General features: G+C 41.0%; 1 protein-coding gene across 1 annotated transcript in view; it reads right to left on the bottom strand.

Annotated features, from left to right (window-relative positions):
• Positions 1–14322, bottom strand: part of GSAP (gamma-secretase activating protein) — a gene marked incomplete at its 5' end in the record, with an annotated part of 45779 nt that extends 31457 nt beyond the window's left edge. The window contains 10 exons of the mRNA XM_084267953.1: positions 231–290; positions 1182–1286; positions 3310–3359; positions 4331–4400; positions 4774–4862; positions 4982–5038; positions 5452–5521; positions 6228–6284; positions 10687–10760; positions 14238–14322. Coding sequence (XP_084124079.1) covers positions 231–290; positions 1182–1286; positions 3310–3359; positions 4331–4400; positions 4774–4862; positions 4982–5038; positions 5452–5521; positions 6228–6284; positions 10687–10760; positions 14238–14322 — 717 coding nt within the window. The remainder of the gene's footprint in view (positions 1–230; positions 291–1181; positions 1287–3309; positions 3360–4330; positions 4401–4773; positions 4863–4981; positions 5039–5451; positions 5522–6227; positions 6285–10686; positions 10761–14237) is intronic.
• Positions 14323–17316: the final 2994 nt, after the last annotated feature.

Raw genomic sequence — 17316 nt, 5'->3', positions numbered from 1 at the left:
AGTTCCAATGAAGTTACCTTATCATGGTGCAATCTTAACCTGACTGAATACACTCCTGAAAAGAATATGGCAGGAGAGATAGTGGGGGGTAAGGAGGGGAATACACTCCAATTTTCCTCTACAAAATTCCAGTTTTCAAAAAAATTCCAAACAGATCTCTGTATCAGTGCCTGGAACATATAATTACATCCAACTCTAAAGCACTGTATAATAAAATACTAATGACTTACTATTGAGTTACAGTTTTCATCAGGATAAAACTGGACACATTTTAAAGTACTCCTTGATTCCTGGAATAAAGAGGATGTGATTCGTAACTGATAAAATAGAAAGCATATCATACAGACTGAAAACTGACTGGACACTCCACAGCATTCTACACCTACTTTGCTAACAGATATGTAGAAGTTAGGGTACAAAAGACGACTTTAAAACAGGCACATAACCCCCCACAATAGCACTATGACATGCTTCCTTCCTGTCCCAGATCATTATCTTGCCAATCATTTATAATTGCGTGGGCTCCCACTTGAAGAACAGCATTACATGTCTCACACACAAAGTTAGCAACTCCTTTTCCATAACTACCTATACTGCAAAAAGGAACTGTTTCTCATTTTAGGCAGTTTAAAAAGGGTGTCTCAGAAACAGGAATACGTTTTTCCGTCACAGTTCACTTCCTGCTATTTCCTAGCATTCATATTTTTGGTGGCTAAGAGCATCTAAAAAAAAAATCAATTTTCATTTACACAGAATATATCAAGTGCAAACAGTACTTCAGTCAAAACAAAATATCCCCCAAACTTGCAGCATTTTTAGGCAAGAACTTGTTTTCATTTGGTCACTCAGTAAGTCCATGTACAACATTATTTTCTATACATGAATTCCCTAGAACAGGGGCATTATACTCATGACAGGTTTTTTGTAGATTTGGATCCTGTTGAATAAAAAAGCCAAAAAACCTTAACAAACCCTCCCTTTTTTATAGGAAGCACTCGGCTTGTAATTTCCTATGCGTGAGAAACAGTCAAGGCAAGTCCAGCTTTTGCTTTTAGCTGAGGCTGGAACAAGACTGACCACTAGAATGAAAAAGCAACTCAACTATTATTACCTTATATACTCAAAACTTTTCTGTCATGACACAGGTGGAAACATGACTACTAAAATCACTTTCACCTCACCTTTGGAACAATGTAGAAAAGCCTTTGTTCTACCATATCCCATTGTGCCCAAATGAGATCATCTGCAACTCTGATTCTTGGAAGCTGACCTGAGTTCTGAATCACCTAAAGGGAAAGAAAGAACATTAGAAATCCTCAAATAGGGTTCTGTAACAATTAGCCACAGTCTGGGTTTTAAAGAGAAAAGCCATGACAGAAGCAGCACAACTACTGAGATGGGCAAATGCTATTTGTTAACTGTACAATATCACCTTTACTGTGTAGAAGATGCCCAGTTTAAAGAGATCAGAAGCGGTTTTCAGAGTACACCTACTTGCAAATATCTCCTCTAAGAGATCCTTGCCTGCAAGAATTTCACCACTTAAGCTGCTCAAAGCAAACAAACAAACAGACAGCACTTTTCATCATAGAGAAGGAGACAAGAGTAAACTACTACTGTCAGTTCAGAAGCAGCTACATTCACCACTGAAGGAAGATCTGTTAGCTCCAAAAGGGATTTCTGTCCAAAGTCTCAGCTATGTTGACAGAGTACCAGCAGTACAGAAAGGGCTAGAGTTGTCAAAAACTGTTGGGACTTTTTGAAAGATGTACAGAGATTGCATGTCTACCAAAACAAGTCTATTTGTTAGAATGACATCAGATTGCTTTGGTGGCTTCTTTATGCTTACATCCTTAGTCTTTCCTACTGTAATCTAGCATAGTGTGCTTCAAAAGCAATGATAAACTTTGAGAAAACCATAAAAGACTTCAAATGGACTGAAAATCAGACCTTAACTTTTCCCTTCCAAACCTAAATTTTTTTCTATAAAGCAAAACATTGGCTTTCGTCACACAATTCTTGACAATGTTAGATGTATGTTTATTAATAGAGACTTTTAAGCAAAACATCCACATTTAATTTCTTGAAGACATTCATGTAAAAACAAAATAGTTGAGAAGAAAGATCAGAACAATCACAGTACTTTGAATGTATCTAAGTGTTATGTCTTTTGGGATTTTTGGTTGGATTTTTTTAATGAATCCTTCTTGGGACACACAGACTCCCAAAAGGCAAAGTCTGGAAGTTGATTCTGCAAGTACTTAAAATAGTTTAAACAGGTATAGACACTATATTTAGTCCCAAATTCTAACATACAGGCACATTAAGCAACAAACAAAAGACAGTAAGTAAATGCCTTTGTAGATTCTGGACAGGCTGGATAGATCAGCCAAGGCCAATTGGACGAGGTTCAACAAGGCTGAGAGCCATGTCCTGCACTTGTGTCACAACAACCCCATGCAAAGCTACAGGCTTGGAGAGGAGTGGCTTGAGGGCTGTCTGGAGGAGATAGACATCGGGGTGTTGATCAACAGCCGGCTGAATATGAGCCAGCAGTGTGCCCAGGTGGCCAAGGTGACAAATGGCATCCTGGCCTGCATCAGGAACAGTACGGCCAGCAGGAGTAGGGAAGTAATCCTCCCCCTGTACTCAGCGATGGTGAGGCCACACCTGTTTGGGCCCCTCACTACAAGAAGGACGCCAATACGTTTGAGCATGTCCAGAGAAGGGCTACAAAGCTGGTGAAAGGTTTAGAAGACAAATCTTACGACAAGCAGCTGAGGCAGCTGGGGAAAAGGAGACTGAAGAGAGACCTCATCAACTACCTAAAAGGTGGTTGTAGTGAGGTGGTGGTCAGTCTCTTCTCCCTGGTAGCTAGTGACAGGACAAGGGGAAACAGTCTGAAGTTGCATCAGGGGAAGTTTACGCTGGATATTAGGAAAAATTTCTTTACTCAAAGGGTTGTCAGATATCGGCACAGGCTGCCCAGGGAGGTGGTTGAATCACCAGCCCTGGAGGCGTTTAAGAGTACATGCTGCACTTGGTGACACGGTCTAGTATTGGACCTAGTAGGGCTCAACAGATGGTTGGACTAGATCATCTTGAAGGTCTTTTCCAACTGAAACCATTTATGACTACACTGTACACAGTCACCTTTGTGGTTAGCTGCATAAGATACCAGACTGTCAATACTTGAACGTATTTTGCATTTCCCAAGTGTAAGTTACAAAAACAGTTAGCTAAAATTACAGATGTTTAAATTTTCAATTAAAGCAAAAGAACTCCAAACCAAGAGTTTTCATCTCTTACCACTTTGTGTTCTTCTTCGGCAACAACGTGAATGTCAAATTGTTCAATATCTTTAAAATACAGTAAAAATAATTACAATCAGACATTTGCATATGCTTCTATACGGCTTATTAAATAATCTCATCTCTGACAAAGCTATCAGAACACATTAGGCTCCAGCAACTGTAGGCCTCAGCCACACCACCTCACAGAAACAATTCTCTTCTGATGTCAGCATAGCCCTTCCAGCAAAAGTGCTAACTGAACATGCCAAACCAATCCGAGGAGAGGGCTTAAAAAGAAAAGGCATGCAGAGATGCATACCTGTGCCTGAGAGGACACCCCAGCCCTGCCTCACAATCCTCTCCCATGCAAAATTCCTAGAAGTTATTGGTAGTTTGCCTGTGTGAAGGGTGCAAGATTCAGCCAGCAGATGATGTAAATTTTTCTGATATAGTTCACAGAATTATGTGAATTTATTAGGTGAATTATGTATTAGGTGAACCGAAGTCCAGCTACATAAAGGTTAGTGTCTATCTTAGCAGAGAAACTGGGCCTCTCCAAAAAATGGGAAAAGTGATTGCGGTCTAAGACTGAAAGGCAAGAGGGATAAAGAAGCTTTTTCCAAGTGTCCCACTCCATCCATTCCCTCCTGTCAGATTAGGCTGAACTTGCATATTTAGCTGAATCCAAGAACTTGTCCTATTCTTAGCCCTCATCACAGGGTTAAACAAAAAAAAAATCTCATGGTCAATTGATGTGCTCTGAATGCATACACAGACACATAAAAATCTAATCTAGTTTTTTTAGAAATTAAGATGACTGATGAATGCAGGAACTAAGCAAATTAATGCAGTCACAGCTGCCCATTCTGCTAACATTGACAAAAATTCCACTAAATTACATGGGCATTGAAAGAAATTTGCAATACCTAGAAGAGCTCACACCCTTTTCCCCCTCCCCAATAAAAGGCTACCAAACAATAAACTACAATGGTCACAAATTAAAAGAATGAAAATATACTTTCAGAGTATTAACTCACATTTATCCTCTGAAACTAGCAAGAGGCGACTTTCTGTAGAAGTATTCCTGCCTTCAACTGGATAAAGAAACTGTACAGTTTCACAAAAGTAAACGGTTAGATCACTTATCTGAACTTTTTTAGCTGGATATTTATATATTTTAAAATTAAGACAAGTACACCAATGATATTTAATTAGAGCACTTACTACTACAGTCACCAAACACTATAATTGCAAGCTTCTGGGGATCACAGAAAAATTACAAAGCAGCTTTTACATCAGATACATGTTCTACTACAACATTTTATGAAGTTTCTGATTTTTTTTTGTTCTATGAAGAAACACAGGCACACTGTTTCTGTAACAGCAGCAAGATAATAGGAGATATTTCTGCACTCAATCACTTTTTATTGCAGCATAGTGTATTAAAAAGATTTCTATTTAGATTAGTTGAGTAACTTACCTGTACCCGAATGCAGCTATCCACAGCTTTCAGTACTCTCACATTATTAATGGGATGAATTTCAATTAGCAGCGTTAAATACTTGGATACTGCAAAAAGAACATGTTATAAGCAACATTCTTCTTTATACACAACTTTGTTTTTTAACAGAAATCACATGGCAAAAAAAAAAACCCAAAATACAATATTTCTAACAGTATTGTAGTACCTGACTGTAATAGCCGACTTACTCTTTCTTCCTCTGTACATTGACGGAAGCTGACCGCTATGAGGGAAAAAAATGAAAACACAATCAAAATGAACATACGTATTTGATATTAATCTTATTAAACATTCTCTCAGAGCAAACATCATGAGATTTTTTTTTCGTTACCAAAACCATTCTGTTAAAGGAACAACAGAAGCCCCTCTAGATGCAGGAGGCATGTAGGCAGTGAAAGGGAACGAAGCGTCAGTGTGTCTTAGATTCTTCTATTAATAAAACAGCAATATCCTTATAGCTGTGTCTTTATATTGTTACTACTTTATTTGGTGATGGATCCACTGAAATGCATAGACTGCTGTGGGCAACATATAGGTCAAAATAGATTTAAGTCATTCTAGACCCAAATATAACACCCTAAACTAAATCATGTTTACCATGACACAAAAAAATTCCATGATAAAACACATACTTACCCAATAATGTCCTTTCATTGTTGATCGAACAACTGATTATGCGTAGATCCCTCTCAAACATATAGAGGTGCTATAGAGAAACACAATGCTAATAGATTATTTAACTATATAAAGAAAGCCATCTAATTACTCCTCCTTAGGAAAATACTGCTGACCAGTTCAGCATTTTTGTCTTTAAAGCAAATCATTCCACGGTCAGAAGAACCATATTTGAAGCCTCAATTATACATGTCACTTTCACTTTTTCTCATTTGTTTCTTTCTTACTGGTCCTTTTAAGCTCCATGCTGCCACTAGAGGAGCACAGCAGACCTTTACATAGATACAAAAATTCATCTATTTCACACTGTTATTGGGGATACTTGTAAAGGGTCATTAACACAATTCCAGCCACTGAACTGCAGTACATTCAGGTTTAGAATAAATTCTTACAAATGGGAGCACCAAACAGACAGAGGGTGCACAAATAACAAAGAAAAGCCAAAATATTGCTTAGCACACATTGTCAGTGTGAAGAGGAATGTAAAGAGCTTGAATTGGTTGTTTGGAAATAAAGATTGCAGACAAGATGCTTTACTACTCCCAAGTCACTCAGATATTTTGTAATCTTCTGCATCTTAATACTACTAAGCATCATTTGATTACCTTCTAGGTCTCCTCTGCTCAAACAGGCATATATTCTTTAAGTACATAACATACTGTTATGGCAAGGCATCAAAATCTGAAACACTACACCAACAGAATCTTCACCAGGGAGAAGCCTGTTATTGCTCTCACCTCATTTTGTTTAGTTTGAAGATCGTACAATCCAATGTGAGTATTTCTCCGATCTCCCTATGGATGAAAAAAAAAATATATAGCACTGGCAATATACATATACACAAAGTTAAACAGTGGGTTTTATTTTTTCCTACATCACTCTCTTCTTCACCCTGCCCCTTGACACATATCCTCACAGGCTTTCCTGTCTTATAACACAGGTAGTTAATAATCTAATTCCAAGAAAGAGAGGCAAGAAAGAGAACAAAGATTTCCCCCCCCACCCTGCCCTTTCGGAATTAACACACAGCAGAAAGCTGAAATGCAGCCACCCCACAGCCCACAAGCCATCGCATAAGTGACTCTGACTTTGGTTCTAAACTGGTTTTAGTTACAGGCAGTATGAGAGAGATGTCTGTACAAAAATGAAAGGGGATACCATGGCCCCAGAGATTTAAAGCTGGTATACAAAACCCCACCAAGTCATGGATCATCACTCCAAACAAGAGCACAGAAACATCAAACATCAACAAAAGCAGCTTCCAGTCACCTGGCTGCAGGCTCTGGAAAAATGATTTCAGCTCTACCTTAGGAAACAACTCTTTGAAAGCTAAATATGTTTCACAAGCTCCGATGACATGAGTAGCGTGCTGCCTTTAAAAAGAAACATAACACACAAACTTTCCAGCTTAATAATCGCATTCGGTGATTTTGTTTGGGGCACTTCTAAGACTATACAAATTAAAACTTTTCTTACAGGTATTATTTTTTACGCTTTAATTTTTCAAAATTAAAAAAAAAGTCTGCTTGGCAGCATGAATTGCATATCAAATCAAGCTGAAATCCATTAACGTCCTCTAGGTAAATCACTAAACTCACTAAACAGTTGAAGTGAAATCCAGCTACACAAGCTTGTAGTCAAACAGTGAGCATCATTGTTTTTAACTACAGCTTGGGGGGAGAGGGGAGAAATCTGTGGTTATTTACAAAGTTATGGCATCTTGCTTTGTGAAGTTAAAACAAAAGACTGAGTATTCTCTTCCTAAGGGGTTTATTTCTGAGTGTCTCATTATTGTTGTGGCAATGACAAAAGTCTTTGACTTCTGATTTAAACGAGGAAAACAAAATGTCTTTATATAAAGACACAGCCTTCAAGCCTACTAATTTAAGGTTAAGCAAGTGCTTTTACAAATAACCATTCTTTCCAAGTATGTCTCAAACGCTAACATCCTCTGTACTTAGCTACTGAAAAATATACTTTACAAGGCCGGTAACAGGACTGCACAGTGTCCATATCAGTGCATAAGCTAACATGCTTGTTTTCATGTTTAAAGATTCTTGTATTGCCTTGCAAAGCCAAAGTGCTGACACTAGAATTCACTTCTGTTAAGAACATCTTCCTTTACACCAGCTATCAATGTCACAAAAGACCGACATTTTCAAAACTACAGTACAACACAATACTCTAAAATAAGCTTGAAAATAAAGTTCATTCTCCACCTTCCCCTGATTTCAGGCAGAATGCACTCACTGGATCTTCTTCCACTTGGCAGACAAAGGTTGTTTTCTATTTGTATCTATTAGAAAACAAGCTAGAGCAGCTCAGTTGAGTTTAGTTTACATCCTTGTTTATGCATTATCCTCACTGATTATGTCACAGGTAGTTCGCTGCTATAAAACCAACAGGAAAGGATCACAGACATATAGCTGTGTCGTGCCAAAGTGTTAGCTCATTAGTTATAAATAATTTATCATGAAGGGGGGAGAGAGAAAAATAGATATTAAACAGCCTTAACTCAGTAAAATCTGCAGTTTCTCAGAAGCTGTAATTGCACAGTGATTTCTCCAACATGAGTTTAAGGAAAACAGAAGGACTAGCTGCAGGCACTAAAAGCAGCCTGTTTTCCCCAGGTAATTGTTCCAGTGGGATGATGTGTATTAGCAAAAGAGAACAGCAAAGTGGTATTTTAGAGTAAGTTAGTAAAAATTTAAAAGCATTTTCAAACTGGGGACTAAAACTACTTGTCATTCACTTAATATACATACACCAAGACTCTTTTCTTCTATGTAAATGGATACTTCTTGTAAAAGGTTTGTAGAGAACTCCAAAACCACAGAACTACATCCATATGTTGTCAAAGTCTCAGAAAAGGAGACATTTGGATTGAAACCCTGTTAAGTCAGTAGTAAAGTGCAAGGCAACAGAAAAGACACACAGTCCTCCCAATACTTCCTGGTTTTATCTTGAGAAAAGAAAAAAAAAAAACAAACCTTCAGTCCTGCTTTAAAGTATCCAGTCCCAAGGTGTGACTGTAGCTGACACAGACACAACTAATACAGTAAAAGCATGGACATCAGAAAAGGCACAGCATTAGCAACTCAGAACTCAGCCTGGTCAGGACACTGGGTGAGTGCTATGCAGCTACAGCCTGGGCCACCACGTGTGCTCTACCAATATAAAAGCCACAGAGACTAGCATGAGCTTTGGGGCAAGCACACCCACGTGTCAGCATGTACAGACCAGTGCGCATGTATTTACTCCCATCAACATCAAGTAAGTGGGTTCCAACACTTTCAGCTGCTGAGCAGAATTGTTACTGATCCAAGAAAGAAATGTGAACCACATGTTATAACAAATTCTCCCTGGGAGAAGCATCATATATTTAGTATAACACCACCTTAAGATACACTTGTTCTTTGTGAGAAAACTCCAGGAAGGATCCTCCTGTTTGTCCATTAACGAGTGCAAAAAACACTTACATTGGAAGCAGATAAAATATGTCAGCATCCTTCCCAACAGAGGAATATCTAGATGCTGGTTCTTCAGCAGGCTGACTTGCTCAGGAGAAAAAGATCAGAGTACTTTATTATGGTAAGTGAACAGGAAAAGAAGCAGCAGCATCTCCTTCAGGATGGCATCTGAGAGGTGAAAACTGCAGCACAGCTGGGCAGTTCGCTAGTTATATTTCTCAGGCTTTGTCATCCAGCCATTCCTACCACACAGGCTACACAGGTCCCTTTATGCCCAAAATCAGCAAAGATTACCTGCAGTGAACATTTTCAGCAACAAAGCCTAGGTGTTTAAATTCTCCTGAGAGTCACTGGCCTACTCATCCAATAGAGTCCAATGGCTCTTTTCCCACCTCCCCCACCCCACCCATCTCTTCCAAAAGTACAGGCTATAAATGACCAGTTCTCTAAACACCAACAACTGTTTTGACCAGATCCCTGCTGGCTACAATGGGAGCTTAAACACCTAGCACACAGGCAGACACCTATGTCTACATGTGTGAAACCTGAGCTACAACTCACCCTTCGTGTCACTTGCAAGAGCCTGAACAGGATACAAGGCAGTTGGATTCTGCCATGTAAAATCCAAAAAATTTTAGTGTGCCATTTCACAGATGCTAGAAAGCAGGAGCATCACACATACACAGCCCTAGATGTCCTGTTGGGAGCTAGACAGGATACTTTCATTAGGCCTTTCCAGAGTTTTAATCAGCGCAAAAAAACGGAAAGAAAACCCAAACCATGAGACACACTTTTTAGTGTTGTTTTTACACTGTTTTCTTGTACAGTCTCCCCTCCCTATGCCTGTACTAAAGGAAACATCCACCCACGGTTGAAGTGTATTATACCTTGATGAAGACCTCACCTCTTCCCTTAACCCTAGGGAAGCTGGAGACTTTTAGCACTGTTTAGCCAGAGGGGAACGAAAGGCAGCCCTACTCTACTGGAGTCTGCTATCTTCACTCCGTGTACTTCAAGAGCCAAGCTCCTCCAGAATCCAGCCGGGTCTGCAGATTTCTCCAAGATGCACAGAGAAGAACCACAGTTCATCTCATCAAGGGGAGACCTCAAAGGACAGAGCTACAGGCGTTTCAGCATAAAAGCTGTATTTGTGCCATGAAGAGCAAAACCCCACATTAAAAAGGATAGCTCCAGATATTTGAAGACATAAAATAAACAACGGTTACTTAAGAATACTTGCCACAAAGTGCTATAGATAAATCTTAAAGTAACAAAGAAGAAAGGGAGAAGCTGACAGAGTGTTCAGTAAATGGCATCTTCACATATATGTTGGCAGGAGGAAACATTTAACTCAAGTAGTGGACATGAATTTAATAGCCAGGCTTCCCTGGGAAATGCTGAGGGTGAAAGAATGTGCAGCTGTTAAAAAAATGGCATTACATTCAGGGTGAGACCCTGATCCTCCAAAAAAAAAAAAAACCAAAAAAACCCTATGGACTTAATCACATGGGTACTTTACTCTTCATTTCATCATTCTTAACCTTTGTCTGAAGTGGAGATGGGTATTTCCCCATTGCCCAATCCCTGAAAGTTGTAACCAGTCAAGTTTTCATGTTCTAACCCTCACTGCAAAAAAACATTGAACTATAAGGACTCAATTAGGCATAGATAGACATGAAGTGTTAAGTCTCCACTATATTTTTATAAAGTTCCAGGACAGACTTACCTTCCAGGTATAAATAATTTTTCCATTTCTTTCAACATTTACAATGTAGAGTGCTGATGAATTCTCAGAAGTATCTGAAATGGTAAGTATCAAGAGGCACAGGATTTTCATTTGAGTTGGCTGATCACACAGTTTATGCATACTTTAAGCAAAGTTACTGAATACATTTTTACATATAAATACTTCTTTGTACATGCCAAAATTACTCCCTTCTGGAAAGGGAGAGAAAGAGAATATTTTCTACGCCGTGATTTAAATCTAATAACTTCAACACAGAATGGTTCAGGGGTTTCAAAACATACAGGAAAAGTATTTACAAAAACTCCTAACTCTTCATTACAATTATAATTCTAATGGCCTGTGCCTGTAGCAAAAATGAAACATGGTCTTCCACTATCTTACATTCACAGGAAAAAAAAAATCACATTTATCTATTATACACAACATGGTGTTGTCAGGTTGCACTCCAGCCCTCAGCGCACTACAGGGAGATAGAACTAGCCCCAGGAAGAGTGTCACTAGCTCCCTATTGTCCCTTCAGCATCCCAAAGGAATGCCTGGAAATAAACTACATCTTCAGAGATTAGGTCTACAACACCACACACTCTCCCAAACTCAAGAACCACAAGATTAAGCAATATATATGTGTGTGTGTGTGTGTGTGTATATATATATATGCAACACACCTACACAGGTGCAAAGGAATTAAGCAATGCAGTACAAGAGATATGCTGTGGAGTGTGAATGAAAGAGTAGGGTTAAAAGGGAAACAGATGAGCAGGATGGACACTAAGAGATGAGCATATCTGGACAAAGCAGTGCCCAGGAAAGGCAAACACCAGCAGAACAAAGGTACTATGTCCTACTCAAGGTAACAAAAACGCATGCTTTCCTGATGCTGCTTTTGCTTTCTATTCACTACAGCCACCAAAAATGCATTTCTCTCAGATGGAACTTTTAGTGAAAGTGGAAATTTTGCCCTTAAGGTTGACAGCTGCACGATTGGTCCTAGTTTTAAGATAAAGGCAGTCTGTGGTTCAGCAAGAATCAACAAAAAGAATTCTCTGAAACTCTGGGCAAGCATTTAGTCAAGTTTGACACACTTGCTTTGCAGTTATCACAAAGTGTTGACAGAAAGAAGACATGTGAAACTTGGCTGCACAAGTCTGGTATTATAAATTGACTTGTATGGCTTGCAATGGGAAGAAACAAAAACTTTTTAAAACACTATTATCAGAAGCAAATAAATTCTGTATTTGGGTTGTACTTTGACAATGAAAATCTTTAGTGTACATGTAACAATGCAGCACTTTCTATGGCTTCAGATCACTCAAAGTACACTACAAAACCACTACATTAGGGCTAGACAGTGATGACTGAGAAAGTCTCATATAACCTGCTATTCTTATGTGGAAGCTTTCCCGGAATTTAACCACCACCTCAAACTTTCAAGATGAGTACTACAGTCTCCACACTTGTTTCTCATATAATACTTCCTCAGTAGAGAAATTAGGTAGAGAAAGCCCACAAGAAATCTCCACCTTAATGAATTTATCACCTGAAACAGATCTTAAAGGTGTTGAAAGAGTTCCATGTCAGAAACGAGTTTCATGTCACTGAACACTCTCAGTGGGAATATGGAGCCAAAGAAGAAGTGCCAATCATCTCTGCCCTTGGAAAGTCCTGCAGTGAAACTCTGCACACAGAATTACAACTTCTTCCGCATCCTCACAGCTTAGACCAGCAGATGAAGGGCTGCAAAAGAACCAACCCAACCTGCCTGCCTAGCAAATAACTCTTATCAACATACTGCAGAGAATGCAGAGTTTGATTTCCTGAAGGCCATTATATGCAGCTCATGCAAAAATAAATGGAATAAAGAGAACATGCCGGTTCTCTTCAAACACTGCTCCCCTCCCATCATCATAGCTACTCCCAGCTCTCATGCAATTAGAAATTCTCACACACTATCAAAGGCTTTCAAGTCATCAGGAAAGAAAATAATAACATCTAAAACCACTGGATCAAAAGTACCATGACTCCTAAAAATTAGTTGGTTTATGTGAATAGGTATTTCTTTAATGTTTAAATGAATCTTTTCGAATTCCTACCTCCCACCCTCACATTCCTAACACAACAGTAATACATCAGGCAGAAAGTCACAGACAAAAGCTGAAATGCAATACAGCAATGCTGGTATCTGATCAGATGTACCTTCCAACCCAGAAACTTCTGATCCTGTTACCAGAGGCATTTACTGAATGAAGAGTCTGTACTAGAGTCTGTACTACATTTCAAAACGCTCAATGCGATTGCCCCTTTCCCAAACACAAGTCATCACCATTTTGAGATCTTTATAACATAAATGCATTGGTTGACTCATTGAATTAATCCCGGATAAACTGATAAATTCATAAGTTAATTATGCATGGAAAATTTCAGCTTTACCTCAAGCCCCTTCAGTACACTATTCAAAAATTGCTCAGTAAGCTATCCAGCATATGTGAAATAAATTTTAACAAATTTTATGACTGATGGCTTGGGAAATAACTTTCTTTTACAAAAGAAAAAGAAAAAGCTGAAACTTTCTGGCTCAGCTCCAAATAAATTCTTATGAATCTATTTGACAACAGACCTTCAACACGGGAAGCAAGTTAAATATTTTGAGCCAATTAAAACCAACCAAAAGCTGAGGTTTCAATTTCACCACACGGTGCATCGATAGCCATCTATTTCTACTTAAGTAACAATTATTACAGTTTTGTTGTTATGGTTTTTACTGTTTCCACCAGTTTCAGAAAAGCAGAACTGAGCCATCTGCCCTGCAGATGAATGAGAACACAAGCAAAAAAACCACAGGACCAAGCATACAGTGGGGTCATTCTTTTTTTCCAACCGCTACATCAAGCGTTTGCAACACAAGTTATCACAAACTGCTGTGACATCTCACACTTCATCTAAATTTAACTAGCACTCATTTATCACCTAGACAGAAAGAAGCGTTTGGGGTTTTTGCCCCTCCCCACCCCTCGCCCCCAGAAAAGGGAGTAGCGTGGGATAGGGGGTCACGCTGAGTCTTTTTGGAGGGGGAAACGAAAAAAGCCGTGAGGCAGCAGAAGAAAGAAACAAGCTGTGGAGGGTAACTAACGTGCGGGAGGGCTTTCGGCATGAGAGAAAGTCCCTGAAGACATCAAACCTCCTCGCCTCAAGCACCCTTGACAGAGGCATCTGGGGGAGAAGCACCCTGCGCACACGCGGACCAGGACCGGGCGAGCAGAGGCCGCTCCCCGCGACCCACGGCCGGAGGGGGGAACTCCGCCGCCACCATTATCCCCGACCACCCCCGCAGCCCCCACTGGAAGGCTCAATCCAGGGCACAGGCCCCTAGGGAGCCGCACCCGGAGGTCTCGCCTCAGGCCCAGCCCCTCCGCTCGCGAGAGAGGCAGCTGGGAGCGGGCGGCCGGAGGGAGAGAGGGGGAGAGGCAGCGCGGGAGCGGGAGGCCCCAGCGCAGCACGGCCCGCCGGCGCAGCGCCACTCGCCGCGGCGTTACCTAAAGCCACGGGCCAACCCCACGCCGCCAGCCAGGGGACCACATCCCTCTGCAGGTCAAACTCGGCCACCAGGCGAAGCAGCATAGCACCCTCCTCTCCCCCCAGCCCGCCAGGGACACGGGCCGGCCACCACTACCCGCCTCCTGCCGGCGGAGTTCCCCACCCCACAACACCGGCTCCTGTGAGGCGACTGCTGCCACCATGAACCCGCCCTCTCGGGCCGTCTCGGCGCCCATTGGGCACGGCGGGTGCCACTCGGTTGGCGGCGGCGTGGAATGGCTGGACGCTCGCAGCGGGGCGGGCTCGCCTCCTCTCGCGGAGGAATTCCGTGGTGCTGGTTCGGCCCCGAGGTCTGGTGGTCTTCCGCTTCCTACCGTGGGATGGGAGTAGCCGTGGGGGCAGGTGGGAACTCTGGCATTGCGGGCAGCTCGTACCCAGGTGACCGAGGGGCCTCAGAGGGTTCGAAGGTCCCGTTGGAGCTGGCACCCAGGCTGCTCCCGAGGCGTGCTGGAGGAGAGCTGCCCCTTTTTGAAGCTTCACTCTCGGAATGACTCAGGGCCTCAGTTGCCTCTGGGTGTGAGGTCTGGTGTCCGCAGGTCAGAAGGCCCCACGCACCTAGTGCCCTCCTCGCCTTCCCTCGGGAGGTGCCAGGTGTTCTCCCCAATTTCAGGCAGCGTCCCTGTTTTCTGAAGTTGCCTGTTGGATAGATTGAGTCTTGCTCTGTGCAGACTCTGGCAGAGCTCAGGACTTCCTCTCAGCACAGGCCTGGCCTGATCCTGCTTTTCATCTGCCTGCTAGCAAAGGAGGTAAAGCTTTGTGTAATCTTAGGGGTTTCTGTGGTGTGCTTGGGGTTTTTTTTAGCGTTTGAAAACATATGTAGCGCTGATAAGATGCTACTCCACGGCTATCTATAGCCTGTCAGTAATTACCATTTCCCTCCTGACATGAACTCACTCATGTCAGCAAGCTAAAAAAGTGGCATACAAGTGGATAGCCTGCATGTAAGGGCACACACCAAGCCAGACATACACTGAGTGCAGAACAGCTTGAGCCTGGTCTAAGAGGTAATCCAGTACTAAGTTTTTGTCCTGCATTGATAAGCTTTGGAGGTATATAAAGATCAGATGAGAGTCAGGTACATCTGCAAAGTGCACATGAAAGGCAAGTTGATAATTGAAATGCAAAGCAGACATATGCTTTATTTCGAACGCTCTATTGCCAACTTTTACAATTTTACCACAGGTTTTACAATCGGCAGCCATAAAGGTCCTTGGATCAAGTGTTTGTCCAAGAATTTCAGTTTATAGGAGTGGTTTGGGGTTTTTTTCAGTTTATATTTCTACTGTTGTGAAATAAAGCTTTAAAATGTGACCAGAATATTTGTTTCAGAGAGAAAAGTAGAAAACACATGAAAGATCCCAAGTAGATGCCTTTTTTTAGGAAATGAGGTGGGGCTAATTGCTGATTATGAGGGAATGACACAACCAAAGAGGCAAGCAAAGAAGGGAAACAAGGCCAATGAAATGACTGATTCTGTAAGTATGTGCAAAAAGGGAAGTTTTTGTGTGGAGAAGATCTCCTGTGCCCAAAGCTATAGAGTGTATTTAAGGCCAGAATTATGCAAACTGACAGAATTTTTGCTTCTGCTCTAAAACAAAACAAAAAGAAATGTGGAGATGGAGGTAACAAAGAGTCTACCTATAACAGCAGGGACACTAAATGCAAGAAGAAAAAAAAGATTAGAATCAAAACCCAAACAACTGTCACTTTTGTTTCAAAATGAACCATGTCAGTTACAGTTACTGAAAGAGAGCCCACCTAACCGAAGGATGAACTATTCTGTAATGTTTACAGACTGAGAGCCATATGATGATGCTGTTCCTCTAGAGGTTCTTACACAATATGGGAAGGGCCTTTCGGACAGTAGGAGCTGCATGGAATTAATGAGAACAACTGCTGGGTCTGCCATAGAACTTAAGCTGGTTAACATGATTAAAGGAAATTGGAAATGTGCTTAGACGATGTGAGCTGGTGAGTGAGTAGCTATGCAGGCAAGTGGGTGTGAAGGAGATTCATTCATTCGTAGCCTGTGCATAGGATCCATTCCACGGTCCATCCTTGAGTTGTACAAGTAAATCTTTCACAGTCAGGTGAAGTCACTTCTTGAGGAAATAGCTAACAACAAAATTTCCCCTCTGATTGTGTTTTCACTGCAAAGGACTCTTTGTTATTTTTGTATGCCAAATATGTTTGCATTATCTCACTGAAGTTTATAAATATGCTTTCCTGAGACCCTGGCATAGAATGGGACCTCACCTCCAGTGCAGTATCCTGGCAACTTGGAAGCTTCTCAGATGTAAGCCCCTGAAACAGAGGCAAGAGAAATTCTTTCAGACGTTTCGCTATCTTTTCAGTGGGAAGAAGGAGGTGGTATCTTGACAGATTAAGAATTTTGAGAAACAGGAAGGGATGAGGTGATTCATGATGACTGTCAAGGTTTACAGATACAGAAACATGAGCAAAGCAACCACATAGTGCCGGGAAGGACAGTACAGTGGGAACTGAAGGAATTGATAGGACCAAGGAGCAGGAACAGAAGGGAACAATGAAGAGGGAATCTGGAAAGACAAGACAAAGGTTTACAACCTGTGTAGAACTGGTCAGGATTCCTCATTTTCTCTGTTGTGCAGCAAATGATTTGAAATCCACTATTTTCCAGTGGCTCATCCATATAAAAAAAGACAAGATAACTACTTCTGCTTCAAGCGGTAAAGGTCTCCTTGTCACTCTTAAAAGTCCAACACTGCTGATAATACTTGTGTATGCCATTATGATCCATGGTGTAATTATCTGTGCTTTCTCAAAAAAATCACACACAATTATGTATAACAATGACAATAAAGCCACTTTTGGTTCAGATAACTATAATTTGTCGCATGTTCTTTCACTTTTCAAATGTAATCCATGCTGTGAACAAAATAAGGGAATCTCAAGGCACATGGACTGTGTACTACGAGTGATATTTCAGTGAGAACTCATCTTGTATAAACAATGCTTTTTTGGCAATTTTTTATTTCT

The sequence above is a fragment of the Gallinula chloropus genome, assembly GCF_964237585.1.
Source record: "Gallinula chloropus genome assembly, chromosome: 1".
In the NCBI taxonomy this organism is placed as follows: domain Eukaryota; kingdom Metazoa; phylum Chordata; class Aves; order Gruiformes; family Rallidae; genus Gallinula; species Gallinula chloropus.
Note: the sequence above shows the minus strand (reverse complement) of the source record. Positions and strands in the feature narration are given on the sequence as shown.